This window comes from Acipenser ruthenus, chromosome 10 (assembly GCF_902713425.1).
Source record: "Acipenser ruthenus chromosome 10, fAciRut3.2 maternal haplotype, whole genome shotgun sequence".
In the NCBI taxonomy this organism is placed as follows: Eukaryota; Metazoa; Chordata; class Actinopteri; order Acipenseriformes; family Acipenseridae; genus Acipenser; species Acipenser ruthenus.
The window spans coordinates 51,246,392-51,270,038 of record NC_081198.1 but is presented as its reverse complement, the minus strand read 5'-3'; the positions used below and the strand labels follow the sequence as shown (position 1 = coordinate 51,270,038).

At 40.2% G+C, this 23,647-nt stretch overlaps 1 protein-coding gene across 1 annotated transcript; it reads left to right on the top strand.

Annotated features, from left to right (window-relative positions):
- The first annotated feature begins 1,201 nt into the window (after positions 1-1,201).
- LOC131738193 (uncharacterized) lies at positions 1,202-23,573 on the top strand. Its single transcript, XM_059032560.1, has 24 exons — positions 1,202-1,261; positions 1,841-1,911; positions 3,522-3,615; positions 3,833-3,995; positions 4,782-4,918; positions 5,274-5,347; positions 5,700-5,879; positions 6,157-6,350; positions 6,759-6,877; positions 7,853-7,953; positions 9,034-9,192; positions 10,359-10,564; positions 11,389-11,519; positions 11,825-11,955; positions 12,542-12,712; positions 13,799-14,013; positions 14,844-14,980; positions 17,643-17,763; positions 18,078-21,026; positions 21,186-21,289; positions 21,507-21,610; positions 22,174-22,373; positions 22,797-22,927; positions 23,393-23,573. The coding sequence occupies exons 2-24, from the start codon at positions 1,843-1,845 to the stop codon at positions 23,569-23,571; spliced, it is 6,069 nt and encodes a 2,022-aa protein (XP_058888543.1). The 5' UTR covers positions 1,202-1,261; positions 1,841-1,842; the 3' UTR covers positions 23,572-23,573.
- Positions 23,574-23,647: the final 74 nt, after the last annotated feature.

Below are 23,647 nucleotides of genomic sequence, written 5' to 3'. Positions count from 1 at the left end.
TCCAGTAAAAACCCAACTGTATAAATGGGTAATTGTATGTAAAAAAAATAATAATGTGAAATCTTGTAACAATTGTAAGTCGCCCTGGATAAGGGCGTCTGCTAAGAAATAAATAATAATAATAATAATACTGCCTTACACATTTTGTGAGTCATTGCATTAGTGGAGATGAGGGAGAAGGTGCGCAATGAATAATAAGGAATGACAGGAATTGTAGCATATTTTAGAAACGTATTTATGTAGGAAAAATATATAACTTCGCTTTTTAAATAAATGTTTCCCCAGAGCCTGCAGCAGGCGAAAAACAGCTGGTTTTCAGCGGGTTCCTGTCATTAGTAAAACCCGGCATAACTTGAAACGGTGTCCTCGTATTTCATGGTGATATTTTATCGGTTTTGATCTGCTTTTCCGTGGCGGAACATCATGTGCCTGTTACTCCCCGTCAATTATACATGTTCTTTTAACTGGTTGAACTCTAAATTGACTGAGTGTAACGACGGATTTGTTTGTGTATTGCTTCGATTTTCCGATAAAATGCTAAAAAATGTGTTCGGTGAAATGTTTACCACAACACTGAAATACCGACACTTGAGTATAGAGCCCAGTGTCACACAGGCTTAATACAGAGTTATTTAATAAGTATAGTGTAATATATAAAATATAATAAGCCTAAATATTAAAGGAAATTGTGACAAACCTGACAATCAGTACTGGCATCTAAAGAAACAGCAACACAAAGAAAGTACACCAGCAGAGCTAGCGTACAGATACTGCTAGAAGATGTAAGCTACGCATTTTAATAAGGACACCTTTTTTTTAAGAGGATGAACAGGACTGACAATTGCAAATAAAACAAATGCTGCTAGCGGGCCATAACATGAAACCAAGCTAAAAAAAAAACAAAACAAAAAGGGGACAGGTAATAGCAGGTAGTGTTTCTCCAAGTTCAATGGCGGAAACAACTGTGGTCCTTCTGTCGTATTTTAAACGCCAGGTAAATTAACAGGAGTGTAGTAGTGTGAGCAACGTTATATAAAACGATACCTCTGTCCTATATTCTGCAGCTGACGTCGTACTAACCTGATAGGACATCGTCCTGGTATACAGAAACGAGCCCAGATGTCTTATTGCGTCACACATAGGTACAGTGTGGGCGGTGTAGGTATAAAACAGGTGCACTACTAACTCGAATTCTATTCACCTGGTCTGTTTTGGGTAGACGGTAAAACCAGTTAAGCGTGATACATTGGTGGAAAACAAGGTAAAGATATTTTTTATTTGCTATTGTTATTATTTCCATGTAATCAAAGACCAGTGTTCAAATCACTTCAGTGAAACAACATATTGAAGCGGGTGGGTAATCGTATGACATTACAAAGATAGCAGCTTAGATTAAAAAATAAAACCATCATTGCAATCCCGCTTTTGTTTGCTGTTGATGCGTTTCCTGCGGATACTGTGCGAAATATTTAATAATATGGTTGTTATTGCTGTGTTTTTGTTTTTAGTTAAGAATTTAAGTAATTTGCACGAAAATTTCAGTTTCTCCAAATCAAATGTAACACAGAATAAACAGTTTATATTGATATTTTAGACTTGAGTCAGTGTCACGTGAGGTTTTTATTGTTGTTTAACGAAATCATCTTTTTTGACGTGGTTCCCAAATCAAATTATCATATGTTATTGCATAAGTTATTTTCTAACGCTGTTTATTTTACCTATTATTCATGGAAACACAGCCTGTTCGAATTATTGTGTGTAGCGAGAAATGTGCTTTGTTTTTAATTTAATGGACAGTAATTTTTATTTTTCATTTATTTCTTATTTTATTTTCGTTTAGAAATGGCTTCATTTCTGCAGCAGTTGCGACTGCTACTGTGGAAAAACTGTCTGAGTGTTTGGAGACAGCCGGTAAGAAAACTTTATATATAAGTGTTTGGCAATTAATTATAAATACATTTTAAAACAAAATAAATGAAAACATATTTAATTAATTTATTATTATTATTATTATTATTATTATTATTATTATTATTATTATTATTATAGATTCCAAAATGTTGTTAATTATTAGTGTTATTCCTGTTAATGTGAATTGTGTAATGCTGTCCCATTTGAAGACAGGAACCTGTGAATTGTGTAATACTGTTCCAGTTGAAGACAGCATCCTGTGAATTGTGTAATGCTGTCCCAGTTGAAGACAGCATCCTGTGAATTGTGTAATGCTGTTCCAGTTGAAGACAGCATCCTGTGAATTGTGTAATGCTGTCCAAGTTGAAGACAACAGCCTGTGAATTGTGTAATGCTGCCCCAGTTGAAGACATCATCCTGTGAATTGTGTAATGCTGTCCCAGTTGAAGACAGCATCCTGTGAATTGTGTAATGCTGTTCCAGTTGAAGACATCATCCTGTGAATTGTGTAATGCTGTCCCAGTTGAAGACAGCATCCTGTGAATTGTGTAATGCTGTCCCAGTTGAAGACAGCAGCCTGTGAATTGTGTAATGCTGCCCCAGTTGAAGACATCATCCTGTGAATTGTGTAATGCTGTCCCAGTTGAAGACAGCATCCTGTGAATTGTGTAATGCTGTCCCAGTTGAAGACAGCATCCTGTGAATTGTGTAATGCTGTCCCAGTTGAAGACAGCATCCTGTGAATTGTGTAATGCTGTTCCAGTTGAAGACAGCATCCTGTGAATTGTGTAATGCTGTCCCAGTTGAAGATAGCATCCTGTGAATTGTGTAATGCTGTCCCAGTTGAAGACAGCATCCTGTGAATTGTGTAATGCTGTCCCAGTTGAAGACAGCATCCTGTGAATTGTGTAATGCTGTTCCAGTTGAAGACATCATCCTGTGAATTGTGTAATGCTGTCCCAGTTGAAGACAGCATCCTGTGAATTGTGTAATGCTGTCCCAGTTGAAGACAGCATCCTGTGAATTGTGTAATGCTGTCCCAGTTGAAGACAGCATCCTGTGAATTGTGTAATGCTGTCCCAGTTGAAGACAGCATCCTGTGAATTGTGTAATGCTGTTCCAGTTGAAGACAGCATCCTGTGAATTGTGTAATGCTGTTCCAGTTGAAGACAGCATCCTGTGAATTGTGTAATGCTGTTCCACTTGAAGACAGCATCCTGTGAATTGTGTAATGCTGTTCCAGTTGAAGACAGCATCCTCTGAATTGTGTAATGCTGTCCCAGTTGAAGACAGCATCCTCTGAATTGTGTAATGCTGTTCCAGTTGAAGACAGCATCCTGTGAATTGTGTAATGCTGTCCCAGTTGAAGACAGCATCCTGTGAATTGTGTAATGCTGTCCCAGTTGAAGACAGCATCCTGTGAATTGTGTAATGCTGTTCCAGTTGAAGACAGCATCCTGTGAATTGTGTAATGCTGTTCCAGTTGAAGACAGCATCCTGTGAATTGTGTAATGCTGTCCCAGTTGAAGACAGCATCCTGTGAATTGTGTAATGCTGTCCCAGTTGAAGGTGCTCATGACTTGGACCTGTCATTTTCTTATCTATTGCAGGTCTGGTCTCTAGCACTTATCATCTGGCCTCTAATAATCTTTATAATCCTAGCCATCACCCGGTCCAAGTTCCCACCTGAAAAACAATCTGCCTGTGAGTACCTGATTCATGTTAGTGGTGATTTGTATTCTCAGTGGCAAACTGAGAATGGCTGATTTAGTTTTAAAGAGGGGTTGTGTTTGAGAGGCCTCTGTGACGGATTGTATATTTTTCAGAGGGTTGTGTTTGAGAGGCCGCTGTGTTGTATATTTTTCAGAGGGTTGTGTTTGAAAAGCCTCTGTGACGGATTACCCTTTGTTTTTCTTTGCAGGTTATGTGGCCCCTCGTAACCTCCCCAGCGCCGGCTTCTTCCCCTTCCTCCAGACACTCTTGTGTGACGCTGACAGCTCTTGCAAGAACAAATCGCTTCAGCCACAGACTAATAAGATGATGTTCTCAAAAAGTTTAAACTGGACCCCTGAAGATGCCAATTGGTAAGACAATTGAGAAGGGAGGGAGGGAGTATAGTAGGACAGCAGTTATCTTTCTCCTCCCATTAAATACCAGGCTATTAAACTGAAAACAAATTACCAGTTGCACACCACCCAATAATATGTCAGGTGATCTGTCCTTCACTCACCGTTACAGCTGAGTACCAATCAATTGCAATTGACTTCCATATTGAGGGAAGGACAGCTTTTCTTGTTTTGAAATCAACACATTAGTGAATGGATTTATTTAATACCAAATGATCTCCTGCTGGTTGAAATTGATGTTCCTGTTTCTTACATTTAAACTACCAATATTACATTACTGATAACTACCAGTATCAACATCCTTAAAGCAGATCCCTTACAAATACCAGTATCAACATCCTTAAAGCAGATCCCTTACAAATACCAGTATCAACATCCTTAAAGCAGGACCCTTACAAATACCAGTATCAACATCCTTAAAGCAGGTCCCTTACAAATACCACCCGTAGCATCCAATCTGGAGCTTCTATCTGGCTGATGATTTGAAAGTCTTAGTAGAATCAAGTTGTTTCAGTGGCTATTTATACTTCTTGCTGCTCTTTTAGTGAGGAATTCTGCACTGAATTAATGACTTATATACAATTGTGTTGATAATAAATAAGAATTATTAGCCCATTCCTTAAACTCAGTTGTACACAGATTTTACTAATGTTACCTCTAGGGCAGCTGTAGGTGTTGTTGGTGTGTGACCTTCAGCCCCTCATCTCAGTGACCTCTTGCCTTGCTTTCTTGGTATTTTTGCAGGATGGCCAGCTTTCCCTTAAACGGAGAGTTTTTTGAGAAACTGGGCATTGGTGGGGGACGATCGGCTGAGCAGAGGAGCAGTTCGGAGTTACTCACACAGCTGACTGACATGCATAACATCTGGACCACAATGATAAGTATGCTACATTATTGATATATTTTCTTCTGAATGAAAGTATTTGAGTATTCAGAATTTAAACAGCATTGAGGCTGCATGTAAACGTAATGAACGTGTGTAGTCTGTACAAAACAGTAAGTCACAATTTAGGGAACTGTTATCCGGTTGTGATAATACTCCGTTAGGACATTCGCATGTGAATGTTGATGAGGTACCACCCCCTGCAGGACGAAGGCCAGTGGTGCAGGTGCACCATGCAGAGAGTCCTGTGGAATCCCCTGCGGTGTCAAAGCCAGGGTGCAATCCTGCTCTGACTCAGTCTGCACAACATGCACTCATGCCAGCTCTGGTAACAGACTCCTTTCATCTTTCAGATGCTGATTTCCAAAGCCTGGCAAACATCACCTCCAATATTGACACACTCAACCAGACAGTACAGGTTGAACAGGTACTGGTCATGTGTAACAGATTCAGTGCAGGGTCTACCAGTGAAATGAGATGGTCTTTAAAATAACAGCATCATATTTAACAGATAAACCAGACAGTACAGGTTGATCAGGTACTGGTCATGTGTAACAGATTCAGTGCAGGGTCTACCAGTGAAATGAGATGGTCTTTAAAATAACAGCATTATATTTAACAGATAAAGTGATTTAGATTATGCTAAATATTTAAACCACCTTAAGTTTTGAAAGAGAGACACACAAAGAAAAAAAAGAAATATTCCCTTGGTTAAAAGAAAGTTTCTCTCATTTATTTTTGGTGAGTTTGTAATGATCCCCTCTTGTTTTGAAATGCAGGACGGGGTAAATGAAATGCTGGTCTCTGCTGATTTTCTGAAGAAGGTTTTGTGCAATTACACTCTCCCCTATGTCAAAAAGACTGGCAACAGCGCTGTGGACTTCATGGGGGACAGTTACATGACGTTCTGTCTGTCAAATGGCCCTTTCCTAGAAGCATGCCTCTTTACAATGAATCAGGTGGAGTTATGTTTTATTGGTCTGAACATTAACCAAGAAATAAAAATATTAGGACCATGAGTTATTTTCACTCCAAGCTATATATGGGAATTGGGAGCAGGGGGTGTTTGGATAACCAAATTACAACTGTGAAATTGTTTCAATGACTTTCACAAACAAGACATGCTACTTAAAAAATGATTCAGCCCCTTTCATTGGAATATACTTTACTAGGATACAAATCCTGTTAATTAGTGGGGGTGCTGGTTACTGACTTGATATTTGTTATTATTCTCAGATGTTCACAAGGGTTATGACGGAAAATCCAGTGGAGGTTTTAAACACAAGCGTGATAGTCCTGGGGGTGATAGCAGAGCTGCAGAACAAGTCTGTTGTCTGGGAGACGCTGCTAGACTTGCCCTATCTCTTCCTTCCTGGGAGTCTGGATGAGAAAGTGCAGCTAGGGATTAAACTGCTGGAGAATATGAACAGGTGAGAGAAGCAGGCTGACATCCATAGCATTAGAAACAAACCACTCGGGAATGTAATTCAAGATCTCTTTAACAGGCTCATGTTCTAAAAAAAAAAAAAAAACTGCATATGAGTTTATTAAAGACTGCAGCAAACGCTTACTCACAGATGCACTGAAATGAAACACAGTAGTACAATTAGACCACAGTAGTTCATTCATTCATTCCCAGAAATAAATAAATAAAAATAACCTGGTTATGTGTATTATTTAAATAATTTCAATGAAACTGTACAGTCAAAGTATACTGTTATCAATAGCAATGTTCACAAGCGGACAAGTATCTTTCTGTCCTTTGTCAGTTTTGCACTTTTCTCTATTCTTTTTATTTGCACCTCAACGTGAACATGTCTTCCCACTCCTTGCTTTAGCATACTGCAGATTGTACAGAAAGGATACCCCCAGGCTAATATCCCTCTGAAGTCTGTGACCCCCACCATCGATGAAGCCATTCACTTCCTACAGTACATTCTCCACTGGCCTGGAAGAGGTATACCACTTTATTACATTATTTATGTTTGTACTACTGGTAAGTATTTCTATAAGTGCTGTCCCACGCTTTACCACGTTGTCCCACACTGTCCCACACTGTACCACGCTGTCCCTGCTTTACCATCCTCTCCCAGGCGGTACAGCGTGGGACAGCAAGGAACAGTCTGGGAGAGGATGGTAAAGCATGGGGCAGCATGGGACAGCAAGGAACAATGATGTCCCATGCTGTCCTTTCCTGTCCTATGCTATGTCATGCTTCCCCGCACTTTACCGTGCTGTCCCATGCTTTACCATGCTGCCCCATGCTTTACCATCCTCTCCCAGACTGTCCCACGCTGTACCATGATGTCCCATGCTGTCCCTTCCTGTCCCATGCTATGTCACACTGCCCTGCGCTTTACCATGCTGTCCCACACTGTCCCTTGCTGTCCCATGCTTTACCGTGCTGTCCCATGCTTTACCATGCTGTCCCGTGCTGTCCCATACTTTACCATGCTTTACTGTGCTGTCCCATGCTTCCCCGTGCTTTACCTTACTGTCCCACTCTGTCCCTTCCTGTTCCATGCTGTCCCATGCTATATCATGCTGCCCTACGCTTTACCGTGTTGTCCCATGCTGTCCAACACCGTCCCATGCTTTACCGCGCTGTCCCATCCTGTCCCACGCTTACAATTCTCATGCATTAAGTGATGCATCTCCACTGGAACTGTTTGTGTTTGTATTAGACAGAAGTGCTGTAGTATAAGACTATGTTGCTGTACTGTGACCTTGGCATACTGCTTCAAGTTTGGTGAACTCCAGTATAAAACCTTTGTTTAGATATGCTCTGCAATTTTAAATTTTTTTAAAAGTCCTAGCACAGACCCCTACTGCTTGGAACAAAACAAGAACCATCTTCTGAAGTCTTCTTTGTAATCACTCTATGTATATGTTGTACATCCTATATAACATATATGTGCATGTTTCTTTTCAGGTGTTAATATTTCCCTGCAAGATGTTCTGAGTGGACAGCCTCACATTTCAACCAGCCAAGAACAAGCTCTGCTGGACACTGTTGTCATTCCGTTAGACAAGGTTGGTTCTTTTCTGTCAGATATGGTATGCTTTTAATACTGTTTATAGTTGAAGTCCGTCTCTCACATAAAAAATCATTTTTTGGTTTTGGGGTCATACTTGGTTTACTTTCACAATGAGCAAGAAATTAAATCTCCAATTTTGTGATCAATTTTATGCCACTGAGAGACGTAAAACTATCAATAATTCCGGAAAATACCGACAACGCACAGATGATGCACGAAGTTGGCGTGACGTCACTAGGGGAACACATACCAGGAGTAGAGGAGAGATATACATTGCTTCAGACTGAAAGCGATCATTACGAATTTCTCCAACGTTTTGAGTAGTCTGTGTCACAATAAGGACAGCGGGAGTGTGGTGTGTAATGAAATAAATTGTGGGGAGGAAGAATAAGTGGTTTGAGGCCCGATTCTGAACTGTTTTGAACCTCCAGCAGGAGATAATAACAACGCTGGCATGATTGTTACAGTTACAGCGCAAAGGTATAAATGATTTTGTTATATATATTAGAACACTTTTCTAGTGTAGTTTAATAAAATCTAATCAATTGTAATGTGAAATAGGTGACATATGGACTTTAAGGGACAACAGGGTGCATTGACTATAAAAGGAGATAACCCTCTTGCCCTCTGGTGAGTGGATACAACTTGATGGTTTTATACTAGAAAGGGATGTATCCTTTTAGATGTTATATGAGAAGTGCTTGGGTCCTTCCCTTTAAGGTCCTGGATTTTAATAGAAACCTCAGTTAGGGGCTTTGTGTCTTCCCTGGGTATCAGAAGTAAACAGTGCCCTTTATGTTGCAAGGCAAAAGTCAACTGTAAAGACATTCATATGGGTATAAGAACTTAAGAAAAGTTTGGGAAGGAGAAGAGGCCGTTTGGCACATGAATGCTTGTTCGGTGGATCTAATTTAATAGGACGGACTCTAGTTGTTTTTAATTGTTTTAATGCTGCTCTGTTGATTGTTTAATCTGTTGCTACTTCACTCGGTATGCTGCTACATGCCTCCTGGCATGGTCCGTGGTCTTGACGGGTAACAAAGATAGCATGTGTGTTTTTTTGGGTTTTTTTTAGGCGCTTCTTCTGGTGGATTTCAATGCCTTCAGTTCTTATATCTGCCTGGGTCTTAATGGATCTGGGGCTCCAACAAAAGACAGCCTCAACAGTCTCTGCGCAAACAACGGGCTGCAGCCTGTATTTGAGAGGATCGACAGGAACAAAGTGGCAGAGCAGGTATGAGGATGGCATGCACAGTGCAGAACATCTGAGAGTTAGTAGCTTGTCATGTGAATTTTATTCATTTATTTTACATTTCCATATTTGAGGGTGTTTCCCTTCATTCCGAGTGGGTCTGAGTTATGTTGCTCCAGCACTGAGTTAATATATGTATATATTTTATAAATCTGCCTTTACCTGTCATTGAGCTTGACAATCCTAAATATTGGGACTGAACACCCACCCTCATTCCATTCAAATCAATTCTGCCAGCCCACCTACAGTCCCTGCTCTGTCTAGGTATACTGTGAGTATAGAGTAGGAGGTGCTGGAAGAGATCAAAGCCAGGCAAAGGGATATTTAGAGAGAAATGAGAATTTCTGTGCAACAGAACCCAGAACTGCTCACACTGAACATGAAGATACATATTAGATAAATGTAAAAATTCACACATGACATTAGAAGCTTTTAACTCATTCAAACAAAACACTTTATAACCAAACCAGAAATAAACAACTTGGATATTAATATTGGTTGCTTCTAAGTATACTTAAGTTGTTTCTTATTTATTTTGAATTGGATATTGATTTTTTTTTCTCCTTCTAGAAAAAAAGGCTCTACAGGTGATTTGAAATAAATATCTTCTAGAATCTGTGGCTGGTTGTATAAAACACCTTGAGAGTTGTGTTTAAGTGCATCACTTAAAGATAGCATTTCCACGTAACTCTGGTATTGACTGAAATGTGTTGAGCTGCTAGCTTTCTGCAACACCCTTAAACTCAAGGAAGAGTTAAGGGAAACGTTTAAGGGGCAGGGACTTCAGGTGTTTTATGCAACTGGCCACTGGCCCTTTAAATTAATTTTTATTTAAATATTATTTTAAATCTTTTTTCCAGGAGAGAACGTATTGAAGTTGACATTGATTGTGTCCCCTGTAGCGGGCAGTGTTGTGCGATTGTGTCCCCTGTAGCAGGCAGTGTTGTGCGATTGTGTCCCCAGTAGCGGGCAGTGTTGTGCGATTGTGTCCATTGTCGCTGAGATGAGATGAGGTTAAAAGCTCTATAACCAGGAATGCAGACGAGCCTGGCTCTTTTGCATTGTGGTTAAGACGCTTGGAAGACACATAGGAAAACTGCCACTCTGCACTCCTAACATACTCTGCTGTCTTTGCTTTCATTGTGCAGATCTTTCTGGCGTGGAGCCGAGGAGTCTCCAGGTCAGATGTGCGCTTTGCTATTCTCAGAGTGAACAACCTGCTGAGTCTCTTCCTACCTGGCAGTGAAGACATCACCTCCACCCTCACCAACACCAGCACGGTGCTCAACGACTGGCTCCTGGCTGTTACCGACAGCATCCTGCTGTCCATGAACAAGACAACCAGGGAAATCACGTGAGAAACAGAAACACACATCTGCAATATCTGCTTTTACTGCATTCTCTGTGATCTGCTGTGGCTGTGGACGGAGGGTTAATTGGTTCAGGGTTGGAACAAAGGCCAGGAGTGGAAAGGCCAGCTTTTGGCACCCCGGATCTAGAGAGCCCTGTAGAGCTTGTTTCTCCAGCGCTTACAATTAAATTAAACAACAACAACAAACCCCATCGCATGCTGGATTTCATAAAGGAGAATGGCTTAGTTGTCAGTGTCTGCTTTTTGGTCTAATTTATTATTTCTTTCTTAGCAGACGCCCTTATCCAGGGCGACTTAGTCGTAAGCAAAAATACATTTGGATAGTAAATGTAAATGTTGGGCCGAGCACCCTATTTGTACTCTGTGAAGAAAATATTCCATTGTCGAGTGTGCCTTTATCATATCTGGACTATGATTATGATGATAACATACAGACAGATCTCTAGAAAAACAAGCACAAATCTATTGGATATTGGGCTCCCTTGCATCACAGTACATAAATCGTAATTATTTCATATTCATTTTCACACAAGAATCATCATAATTGTTTTAATTAAAAATTCTCCTGTCTAGAGCAGCATGTAGTGAAGCATAGTTAAAGAATCATTATGCATAGGTAATCATTGTAAAGCTCAAAGAGAAGTGGTAAAGCAGGGTGTGAAACATGGAAAACCATAATAAAGTATTGCAAATGCATAGCATTAGGAAAACTTGGGACATTGCATTATTTTTGTTGCATCGTTTTTATCAGGCTGTCCAAAGCAAGCAGTACATGTTGTGGTTTGTGTCTTGGCTGTCTGGTGCAGATTCGTGGACATGACGACCGCAGTGCTCCATACCCTGAGAGAGCTCCCAGGCTGGCCCTCCGTTCAGAGGGCGCTCGGGGTGGCAGTGGGGATAATGGAGTTCGCCACTGACCTCCTGAAGACACAGACAGGTGAGGGGCACGGGCTCCTAGCACTGCAAGGAAAAGGAATAGAGAACCTCACTGGATATCTTCAGTTTGATCTGTTTCGGTTGCGCTGCTAGATGACCATACAGATCACTGCACGCTGGTGTCAGATGCCAACAGGAAGGCAATTTATTGAACTTGATCTATTTTTACATCACCTGCTTTACAGAATACTTATTGTAAACCAGCTGGATATCCTAGTATGTGTTTCTCGTCAGATTCTCTATTACAGTTTAATTAATGTATTATTATTATTATTATTATTATTATTATTATATTACCCTATACAGATATCCTGAGCCATGCAGAGGCAGTTGCCATCAATGTGCAGAGCATGATTCAGTCATTGCTAAGCAACAACACTTTTTTTGATGCCTGGGTTGGAAAGAACATAAATGCAACCTTGGAAACAATACAGGAGGTGAGGTGTTTTTTATATATATTTACACCGGAAGTAAAAAAAAAAATAAATAAATAAATTCTTGTGTTACATGCAAAAAAAATTGCCATCCTCATATGAGATCATTGTGTTACCTTTCCTGCATAGTGACCTCATGTGAGGATGCCAAAACCAGGCCATTGCAGTGAATTCCAAATAACATAAAGATATGCATGCATGGGCATACCATAGTAAGTCTAAACTGGCTAAAAGACTTACTATCTGCTGTCCTCATATGATGCTACCTTGCATTTGAGTGGAAGACATTTTTAACCCTGAAGCAATTGAAAGCCTTTTTTTAAACATCCTCATTTGAGGTCCTTATGCAGGAGAGGTTTCATGTGTTCTCAGTAGCTCAGTCTTTTATTTTCCATATGCAATCTGCCAGTGCTAAGCTACTGTCTATAAATGATCCCATCTTGCAATCCAGTTGCAGGAGGGCAGGCGATGCATGTGAATGGTGCTGTTCAGAATCGTTATGTGTTCCTCAAGGCGCTGCAGTCAGTAGAGCAGGCGATGCATGTGAGTGATGCTGTTCATTTCTCAGAATCGTTATGTGTTCTTCAAGGTGCTGCAGCCAGGGCGGCAGGTGGCCTGTTCCAGCCTCACTGCTCCGTGGGCTGACCTCTTTACCCAGGTAACCCTTGTGAAGGAAGACTGGCCTGCCTTGTTATGCAACCAGAATCCGTCCCTCCTGCTCATGAGGCTTCAGAAAACAGTGGACCCACTCATCACTAAAGTAAGTGAACAGAGGAAACAAAAGAGTTTCCATGGAGGCATTTGCACCTAAGAAGCAATCAAGCCATTCACACTATGAGTAAATACACTTCACACTATGAGTAAATACACTTAAGCCAATAATACATTCATCTGATTGAATGGGGTTTCCATATATTTTTTTTTTATGTGTTTCAATTATGGAAGGATAAAGAAGTCCTGTATTAAATGGATTCCATTTTTTTTTTATCCCTGTGACAATGAGAATCGAACAGCTTTGTTGTTCATTCATTATTATTTTGTTATAGAAGGAGAAACAAGTTACATACACTTTGTCTTTTACAGTGTTACAACATGCTGACTCACAGTAGGGTGTAGGCTTTATTTTAAGAAACACTTTGTGTGTTGTAACAGCCTTGCCAGAGACAGGAGCGGCTTACTGTAATGCCAAGAATGTGAAAATAATATGGAACCAGTTTTTTGGCCCAAAACCAAAGCGCTTTAATAGAAGGATTTTCAGCTGAACACCTTTGCAATGACTTGTCATGTTTTACCGTGCTTACGGCCGTTGAACATAGAGGTGCAACACCAGAACACTAGATTGTGGGTGAAATTTCCATTCTTTATTATTTATTATTGAAAGAACAAAGTTAAAAACAAAGCAAACTGTTTGTTCATACCACGTTTCTCTGTGCAATTCCAGATTTGCTTTGTGCACAAATATGTGTTATGGTCCTTTCAGTTGTGCTTTTACCATAGTTCTTTTTTTACTATACTCTGCTTGTATTAACAATAAACAAACACACTTCAACCCAAGCTTCAATAAGTAACAGGATAAGAAAAAAATATATATAGAATGCAATGTTATAGCCCAAAATGTGAGATGGGGTGCTCATGATCTTGCATCTAAACTGTTGTATAGATGGACACTGTTGCCCTGTACAGTAGCTGTGCAGGCACCCTTGCATTTCCTGTCATGCGGTAGCGTTGTCGATATCGGCTGCAGTTGATTGAGTTGAATAAATATTTGAACAGCCCTCGACCATTGCTGTACGGTATCTCATTCGTTACAATGCCAGAGTGTGACTCTTTTCTGTATGTTCTGTAGGTGTACATGCTGATTGATTTGATTAATGGAACTCAAACAAGTGAGGTGACCGCTCCCCAGATCCTCTCTGCATGGGAAACTCTGGAAACATCCTATCTGAAGTGCATTGAGGTCATCGGCAGGGTCACTCAGATCCTGGGCTCGGAGTACTGGCGAGCCTGGGCTAGAAACACCGGAGCCATGACTGCGAACTGGACTGCAATGCTGCAGGAGAGGTCAGCATCTGAAACCCACTGGAGCTGCTCGCTAATATAATATCATATGCAAGTGCATAAGAACACTAGAAATGTGGGGAACTGGAACAGGCAATCCTGACCTATCGAGTTTAGTCCCTTGCTAGGAAACTATTTTCTCTGTGTGATGAAATCTAATGCCTAGGACAGAATCAGATTTTTTTTTTTAATGTTCCACGTATTCCACACATTCATAACCCTACCTTTCCACTTTCTGCTCTGAGCTCATGTTTACTCACCTTCTGTTTGTGTTCCCACGTCTCCTGCTGACTGTTCCAGGTTCTAAGTGTGGTTCTTAAGGTCTTTATATAACCCTTTAGGGTTTTTACTCAAATTAAAGTGGTTGCAGCTAATGAAATAACCAAAAGAAAGAAATCCATATTATAAAACTAGCACTAAAGTGAGCTGCAGGTACGAGCATTTAAACAGGTTCCAAAAGGCAAATAATCTGTTGCAATTCTTTTGACAAATGTTTGGATTGGAGGAAGCTGATGACAAAACGTAATAGTTTCTTCTAGGATTTCTAGAGGTGAAACGTAACATAAGCACACATTTGAGGTAATTGTTAAATATATTTTTTACCTAAAGAAAGAAAATTTGAACAAATTTTCATTAACATGTAAAGGGATTTATTTAAATGTAGCCCTGTTGATTAAATGGTAATAATAGCACAAGTTTATGGAATTTATTCACACAGTGGTATTTTTAGGTGTTTTTGAGTTTCCTCTTAAGTTTGTAAGTTTAATTGAATAGTATAATCTCTTATAAAAGTGTCCTTTGTGTTTTGTCATGATTTGTCTTCCACCTGCTAGGACACTGGAAGAAGTTGAGCAGCTGGGTTTTGAACTTCAGGCCAGCGTTCTGTGGCCCACAGTGAAACCATACTTTGACACAGCATACTGGATTGTGGCTTACTCCAGTCAGCCGAACGCCACCGTACCACCCAACTGTAAGTTAGCAATAGCAGCTTGAACAATTATTAAATTTACATTATGGGCAATATTTTTGTCCTGTTCTTGAAAAGCAGAAAAAAAATCCTGTTAATGTTACAAAATGTGTTTTACCTCTTCAAAAAATAGGAGTTTATTAAAGACTGGAGTAAAAGCTTTGAAAATATATCCCAAAATTCTGAATGAATGTTATGTCCTGTAATTTATTTCCATGTCATACCTTACTTGCACATTTCATTTTGTTCTGTAAGAAGATTAAATACCCTTCCAAACGCATCAAGTGAAGGCTTATAAATAGGGCTTCTGTTTTTCGGGTTTTATTAATTGTATTTTTCGGGGCTTATTTTGGGCTTATTTCGAGTTTTATGTAAATCGGTTTTCTTCTGGGCTTTCGTTTGATATACTGTATGAAATTAGTGTTTTTGGTTACTTTTCCAAAATGCTTGAGCGTTTTTTTTTTTTTTTGGTGTGTGTGTGTCAAAATATGTATAGTAACTTTACAGTACTTGCACACTTAAGTTGTAACTTCTTTCCTTTGCTGTCTTCCACAACGAAATCCCTCTGGTCTCAGGAACATTCTTCTGGGGTTTTTGTGTGTAGGCATTTTTGTACATTTCGCCACAAGTCTGTTTTAAATCCTCTGTGTCTTAACTGTAATACAGCTTTAAATCCCGCTAACAAGCCTCCATCCTGATTGTAATCTCGTTTTAAATCTCGCAAGCGAAGTCTCCAATAGAAATGTAGGAATGTGCTGTCACTCAGTAGTTGGGGCGGGTTTAAAGTATTCAGAACTAATCAATGATAGATACAAGTCAGGAAGGCGGGACATTGACCAGCAACACAGGGAAATGTATTTATTATTGTTTTTGTAGTAGGTTTTATTTTTTTTAATGTGAAAAGGGTAAAGTCAACGTGAATAGATGAACCATTTCCACAGTTTTTCTGGCGTTTATTGGCTATCCACCAATTTAATTTTTTTTTGTATCTGGGGGGGTGGTGTTTTATCGGGTTTTATCGGTTAAAACCGAACATCAGAAGCCCTACTTGCAGGGTAAAAAAATCTCATTTTTATCAGGAATGCCTGCTTCTTAAAACAAAACAAAAAAAGAGGTTGAACTATATTAACCCTCCTGGTGTTTACCCCCAGGACTCATTTACATTTGACTTACTAACTACAAAATGTAATAAAAAATCCAGAGGAGAAAGGGCTGCAAAAAATGCTCTCAAATGCACAACAACGTATTGCTTGTTATTTTAAAATGGACACATTTCAGGTGAAACAGAGAGCATCACAACACAGTATACAAGTGCTGATGGCTGCTGTTTCTGAAACGTGTTGGTTTTAAATAATAAGCAGCATGTTTCAGTGCTTTGAAATTGACCGTGCAAGTCAATGTGGTTTCGTGATGCACTGTAAAAACTTGTTGACTTTTCCTCACGAGTGTTTTTTTTTTTTTTTACAGGATTGCTTTTCATATTCATGCTCTCTCACTCTCTTGTTGTTCATCTTGAATCTGAAAAAAAACAAAAACAAATTTGCAACTTGCATAGATTACAAGATAATGTGCTATGGGAATATCTGTGCAAGATACAAAGATTACAGATTCATCCCATGCAAAGCCAATCCCTTCATTAGTGTTATGTGTATCAGTAAAGGGGCTTCGCACCATGTCATGTATTCCTCACCTGTTTATTACCCTAATTAATTGCATTCTGTAATTGATGTTTCTGCTTACATCATTATTGTCGCTGAATTACTAATTAATCATTTTTTCAACCATCTACAAACTTCACTTAACACGTTTTTATAAAATGATCCAATTTGTCTGCTAGACTTGTCTATGTATTTAGCTATGTGATAGCATTACCACAGTCCTTGTAATTGCATATTGTAAGTCACATCCCCATGGGAGCCTATTAGCAACAACTACACTTATACTTTCGCTGAGTGTAGATCTCACACTCGGAATGTCAATGACAACACATTCTAAACGTTTAAACCACAACAGGTTCTGTATAAACAGATTAAGTATCTTAATGTCAGAATGTCGTCTGTTTTAATGACATATAATGTGTTTGGTGGCTACCTCTAATCAAGAGGGTGCTTTCTCTTGCACTCTTTGAATGACAGACCCTGACACATCCAAGACTGTGCGAGGAATACACTCTCAACTTGATTACACGTAGCCACTGAACACTTAGAAACATACAGAGTGGTTTGGAACAGTGAATGTTTCCTGAGTTCTGGAATGATCAAGTATCATGAAGATTTATGGGCAGTACAGTATTAAGAATAGTAGACCTTGAAGAGTAAGTAGCAGGGTTTTGAAAAATATAGCGTTATACTTCCCCATGTGTTGCTACAACTGTTTAAATAATGTACCTGTAATTCTTCTTTTCATTAACATCCTGACAACTTTTTACACTTATAACTTTAAAGTGTCTTTCAAAGCGCTTTTCAAAATGTCTGCTGTAGTCCTGATAAGAATGAAAAGAAAAATTACAGATATGATATTTAAACAGTTTTCAGAACCCCGCTACTTGCTCTACAGTCACTGTGAAAATTATCCTATTATATACTATATATAGCTTTATTGAGAAATACAGATTTTGCAGCATGTTCTTGTTTGATATGCACTATAGATCCCTTGTGTCTTTTAGGTACTTTCATCAATTCAGCCATGTCCCTGGATTGCAGCTCTGCGTTCAGCTGGAAGCAGTTTGTCCTAATGACTGTGGCGCTCTGTGAAGAAGTGGCCAAAGATCAGACATCGCTACTGAGGTAGCCAGATCATATCTATCAAGAGCATTCCTTTGTATAAACTACGTGTCCAGCCTGTGTACCTGTTCATTGTACCGAGGTGACCCTGTAGCTTCTGGAGAGTAGTTCATAATACAAGTACAGGCTGTGTGGATTGGGGAAACTTATACAAGAGAAAATCAAGTTTACCTGATCCGTGGTGCTCCAAAATCTCTTACATTTCTTAGAATAGTAACTTTATTTCTATGTACTAATTAAGTCATTGTTTTATTACTCAGTTTGTTTGGGGTGACTATTTTATTAACGCAACCTTTTTTTTTTTTTTTTAACTGTAGGATACTTCGTGCAAGTGTATTATTTGTTCAGGACAGTTTCCAGAATTATGCGGCTGAGCTGCTAAGGCAGTATTTGACTGAGCAAGCGAATAACCAGCCCCTTAGGAATGAAGTCCTCAAAGAGCTAATGGGGATAATCGTGCAGCTGGGGGAATCGAGCATTGAGTTACTGGCCAACGCAACTTCACTGGATCATCTCAACAGCAACATCTCCACAACGTTCCTACACAGCATGCTGGAGACCTTCCACTTGCTGCCTTTGGAGGCCATATGGAAGGAAGGGGGTTCCAGCAGCACAGAGATTGTCAGCAGTGTTTTACAGGCCGTGGAAAACAACAAGAAGTTGTTGGCAGCTTTAAATATGGGTCCCATAAACAGTACTAACCCCTCAATCCACAAGCTGGATTCGTTGCTTGAAAAATGGCTGTCAGGGGGTGGCGGTCTCCGGCCGCTAACTTTTAGCATTGGAGAAACCCTCATCAAGTTCTCCTCCTTGAATTTATCTGAACAGGCCTTCTTCAAAGAAGTGCTGCAGCCCTTGTTGCAAGCTAATCTAAACGGGTCTCAAGCTACTCAGCTTGTGCTGCAGATTCTTGGGGTGTTCGATCAAGTGGCCCAATCCCGGGATGAGCCTCTAGCGCTACTGAACGGGTATCTCAAGCAACTTCAAAACTTCCTCAACTCTGATGTGAAACCAGAGGCTCTGCTGCTAATACAGAACCCTTACATCCAAACTAACAGCAACTTCTCCCTGCTGCTCAGTTATGACCAACATCAAGTCGCCCTGGACATGCTCCCTTTCCTCTCCCCCGCTGCTGTGCAGAAATGGGTCTCAATCGGTGCCGATGCTCCCTTGACAGTGCTGCAGCAATTTGTTCTATTCCTACCTGACAGCCAAGCAGTGGAATTGGGAAACATAGTCAACAACACAGCAAGGCTATTTGAGGCAGTGAACTTGTGCACAATGACTTCTCCCAACTGCACGGCTGTCATTTACGAAACTTTGAACGTGCTTATGCAGGCTGCAGAAGCTTTACATGACATCAACAACAACAACAACAGTTTATCCATTCTGGTTGAACTAGCCTCCCGATTCAATAATTCCGAATTCAGTTTAAAACTGCAGGAAAACATGTCCCTTGTTTTGACCACTGATCTGATTTCCATGCTCATTCCTCTGGGAGCAACAACAAACAGTTCTGTTCCAGCATCCGCTGTGTACCTGACAGTAGCTCAAACACTCGCCTTCCTTAAACAGGTTGTGTCTACCCCGGATTTCAATATGATCACTCTTCAGGAGGCACTGGAAACCTCAAACCTCAACATAACTGAACTCAACAATATTCTCCATGCAGTGGGTGCGCCCAATGCATCAGAGCTGGTTTTAGAAATTAGCAACATTGTTGGCGTTCAAGAGTGCTATAAGCTAAGACCAAATGACTCTTTGTCTTGTACTCTGGAGCTTGCAAACAAGCTGATGGATTTGCTTCAGCAAATGGACTTAACAAAGGAAATCAAAGGCAGGATTTCAGCTGTGAAGTCCATATTGCAGTACTGGACAGAAGAATTAAACGGGAAGAGCAGTTTGCCAAGACAGCTGGAAGGTCTTTATGATTTTACGTCGGTGTCCTTGCAAGATGGATCTCTGGTTAACGGGATCAGAACAACCGTGACCTTGATTTCCGATAGCCTGATGAAAATAAAATCCAGCATGGGACAGCTTGGCATTGAATCCCCAGAGCAGTTTGATACTGGAGTTCAGATATTGGATGAGTTCATTCAGATGTTTGTAAATGGAACCTATCCCTACAATATGACCACCAAGACCGCCATTAACAATCTGCGATTGGAAGACATCGGACTGTACCTGGAAATAACAGAATGGTACCTCAACAAGCTGGAAAACATAACCCTCCAAAACAACATTTCAGGGAGTCTCTATCCACTTTTTCGAATTACTGAAATGGCTTTGGCAAATGCGGTATCCAGCATTCAGCTGTCTTCTAGCCTGCTTTCTATGGTGAACTTGACCAAAGACTTCGTTCAGTCTATTCTTCCTTTTGATGTGTCAGACCTGAGGAAGGTCCTACAGTTCTTTACCCAGACCATCATGCCAAATGTGAAGATATTCATGGACCGGCTCTTAAGTACTTTGCCTCAAAACAGCACAGACCCATTCTTAAAAGAACAGTTCAGACAAGACTATTCAGAACTGCTAGACTTTGCTTCAGCCTTGCTGGAACCTTTAGCTCTGGTCAACATCTCCACTGCCTCGGTTTCTATTGAGGACATTGTCACCCGACTAGAAACCATGAGAAAAAACGATTCTGAATATAACATGGATCCACTTTTCAGTCTACTGTCAAAAGATGTTGAAATGGCAGTGAAAGTGTTTAAATTATTACAAGAAGGGATAAAAGTCCTTGCCACATTCAAGTCAGAAGGAGACGCCAACCAGACTCTGTTCAATCTGTCAAGCCAGATGATGGCGTTTGACAAGTTAATTGATTATATACAGCTACTCCTACCTGCTGAAAAAAGCCCATATGTTGACATGGCTGTCCGCATTTTTGAAATGCTTTGGGACACTGTGATTGTAGCCACCGGACCAGGAGAGCGCAACACCGAAGACATCCAAAGCTTGTTTTTAGATGAAGCAAAGCTCCTTCTGAACAGCACGGCTCCCCTCACAGAGCAGCTGCCTGAAGCTGTGGTCACTGACTTGTTTGCTGTGCTGCAAGGCTCCATGCAGCTGGCCCTCTCTTCCAGCGAGTCAGGCTTTCCCAAAGACAGGAACCTCACCACTGAAGTGATTGGAAGACTCCAGAACCTTGTGAGAGCACTCATCCCACAGCCTGCTGCTTCCATTCTAATACCCATGTTAGAAACTGTGAAAATATACTTTAAGACTATCTCCCAAGATGATGGCCCTGACACTTGGAACCTGATGTACGTGAGATGTATTTATTTGTTAATTTATTAAATATTGAATATATACATTTTCCCATACAGTGTAGTTAAATATATGCTTTTACAAAATGTGTATCAACTTTGAAGACAACTGTGTATTATTACATTTAAATATCAACATTTTCTTTTTTTTTTCAGTATTGAGCAAGAATTGCATTACTTTTTGCCAAATGACAGTAACTGGAGTGACTACATCAGCCTGCTTCAGAATATCTCAGCATGGCTGTCCCAACAAAGCCAAGGTACAGTAACATGAGTACCGGAATACAGCTGTTTGGGTACCAAGCTGAAATCCCAAAGATCACAGGAAGTGTATTGAAATGTCCTCCTGGTAAACAGTAGATTTAACAGTGTTGTAACCCTGTCGTGGAGGGGACGGGGCGGTAGTGTGCAAGAACAGCATCATGCTTCCAGAATAGTTGTCGGGGAAATAAAGGGAGATTTTGCTTTCATTGACAGGGAATACCACGAGTCTGGGAATCGCTGGCTATCTCCTGGAGAGGATCCTTGATGGTGAAGGAATATCAGACAATACATCACTTACTGAGATGCTCTTTGAGAAGGTATCATGTGTCCACTTTACTAACAATCTCTTTTTAGTTTTATTCAGATTTTATGACACAACCTGGAAAGTATTTCAACACACACAAAAAAAAAGTCTGGCTGCCCAGTGATTGCTATAATCAATTAAGTTCAAGCATCACTATGAACATAAGAACTATCTCATGGGTCTCAGCTGTCAAGTGGCATATTAAAATGCAAATGTTCCGGACTATTGCATTGTTAAACACAATTAACATAGATATGGTAAATGCACATGTAGTTAAATAGAAACTCTGTTTCATCTACTGTCCTGCTGCTTTACTGTGTAGCTACATTGAAATGTGGTTCTCTTAAAATGACATGTTACCTACATTTCCTGATCTCTATTTTTGTCAGATACGGATAGTACTTGAGAAACGGTGAGGAATTTGACAAAAAATGTAAGGAATATGATTATGGCTGCCTAGAAACAACCAACTGGTGAAGTCATTATACTGTCCTGGAGCTTTCAAGATCTCCTCCATTGTACTGTGCTGGAGCCCTCGAGGTCTAATCAGATCATGCGTTTGCGCTATGTTTGCAGGCGTTGGCAGGCTGGGGAGATGCCTCTCATGAGAGTCCCAGCCCCCTGCTCCAGACTTGGCTCCACACTCTTGCTTCACTCTTTCCTGATGTGGGGCATGCTATGGGACCGCTTAACATCACAGAAGCTAGGGCTGAGAGAATTCTCCCAGTTCTCATCCGGCTAGCGAGTGGGGCCGTGGAGAAGGATCTCTGGAAAATGTGAGCCTAACCTCCTTTTTTTTTTTTGTGGGTATTTTAATAATTCACACAGATTACATTGTTTTGTTGCAAACCTTATATATTTGTGGATAAACTTTATTCTCCACCCAAACAAGCTTTATTCGCTGCATATAAATTATTATCCATAACTATAAAACAATAGAAGACTATATAGAAATACTAAAAGAACCTTCGTTTTAAACATAAATCGGATTTGTTTTATTATTTTTAGTTGAACATCATGGGTCAGAAATAACCTGGGGAATTCCACATTTCTTCACTTCTGCAGATTTCCCCACTGGAAAGATGCTTGTGTTTTTTTCTGTTCCCGCGATGTGCAATTAACATAGTAACATGTGTATTAAAAATATTTATTTTGAAAAAGAACTAATAATAATAGTAACACATTTTGTCTATGTAAAGGATGTCAGCTATCCTGGAGGCAGTGTTATCTTCGTTAAAGGAGACTCCAGCCTGGGAACCAGTACAGGACATTCTGTCCCTAGAACAAGCCCTCTCCAGTGTGGTTGTCCAGTCTCTCAAAGTGGAAACAGGTAAGATAGACAACTATTCTTTTTAAATGAATTTGTAGACCTGTTAATCATCCTTTGGAATTCCCCTACATAATCTTCCATGTAGAACAATGAAACTATTAGATTAGTCACAATATAATTGTCTTGTTTAACAGATGTCAAAATAGACTAACTTATAATGAGCTGCCAGGACGACACCAAAGGCATGTAACCTGTTCCTGGATGCAGGTAGAAATGTGCCATTGTGTTCCTTTGTTGCTGTTATCCAAAGGAATGTGGTAACACTGGTATTCTCTCACTTCTCACCTGTGTAGTTGTTTGTTTGTAGATGGGAGTGAGGTTAAAGTCATTCTATCATCACCATGTCTTGCTAACTACAGTTTCAATGTCATTCTGCCAATGTAATGTAACCCAGCTGTGTTGTGTTTGTTTTAATGAAGACGTCAAAGACAACACCCATGCTAAACAAGTGGCTTCTCCCCTCAGAACTCAATCTGTATGTGAAAGTATTTCTGGGTAATCTCACCGCCAGCCTGAAACGAGTCATACAGGACAGTGGTGGCATTTTGACTGAATCCATTCGACCAATCCTACATGCAGTGTCCGAAACCGCCAGCATCATTAGGGAGGTAAGGTCTGCTTTACCGACAGATCTGTCAATTTGACTGAATCCATTCGACCAATCCTACATGCAGTGTCCGAAACCGCCAGCATCATTAGGGAGGTAAGGTCTGCTTTACC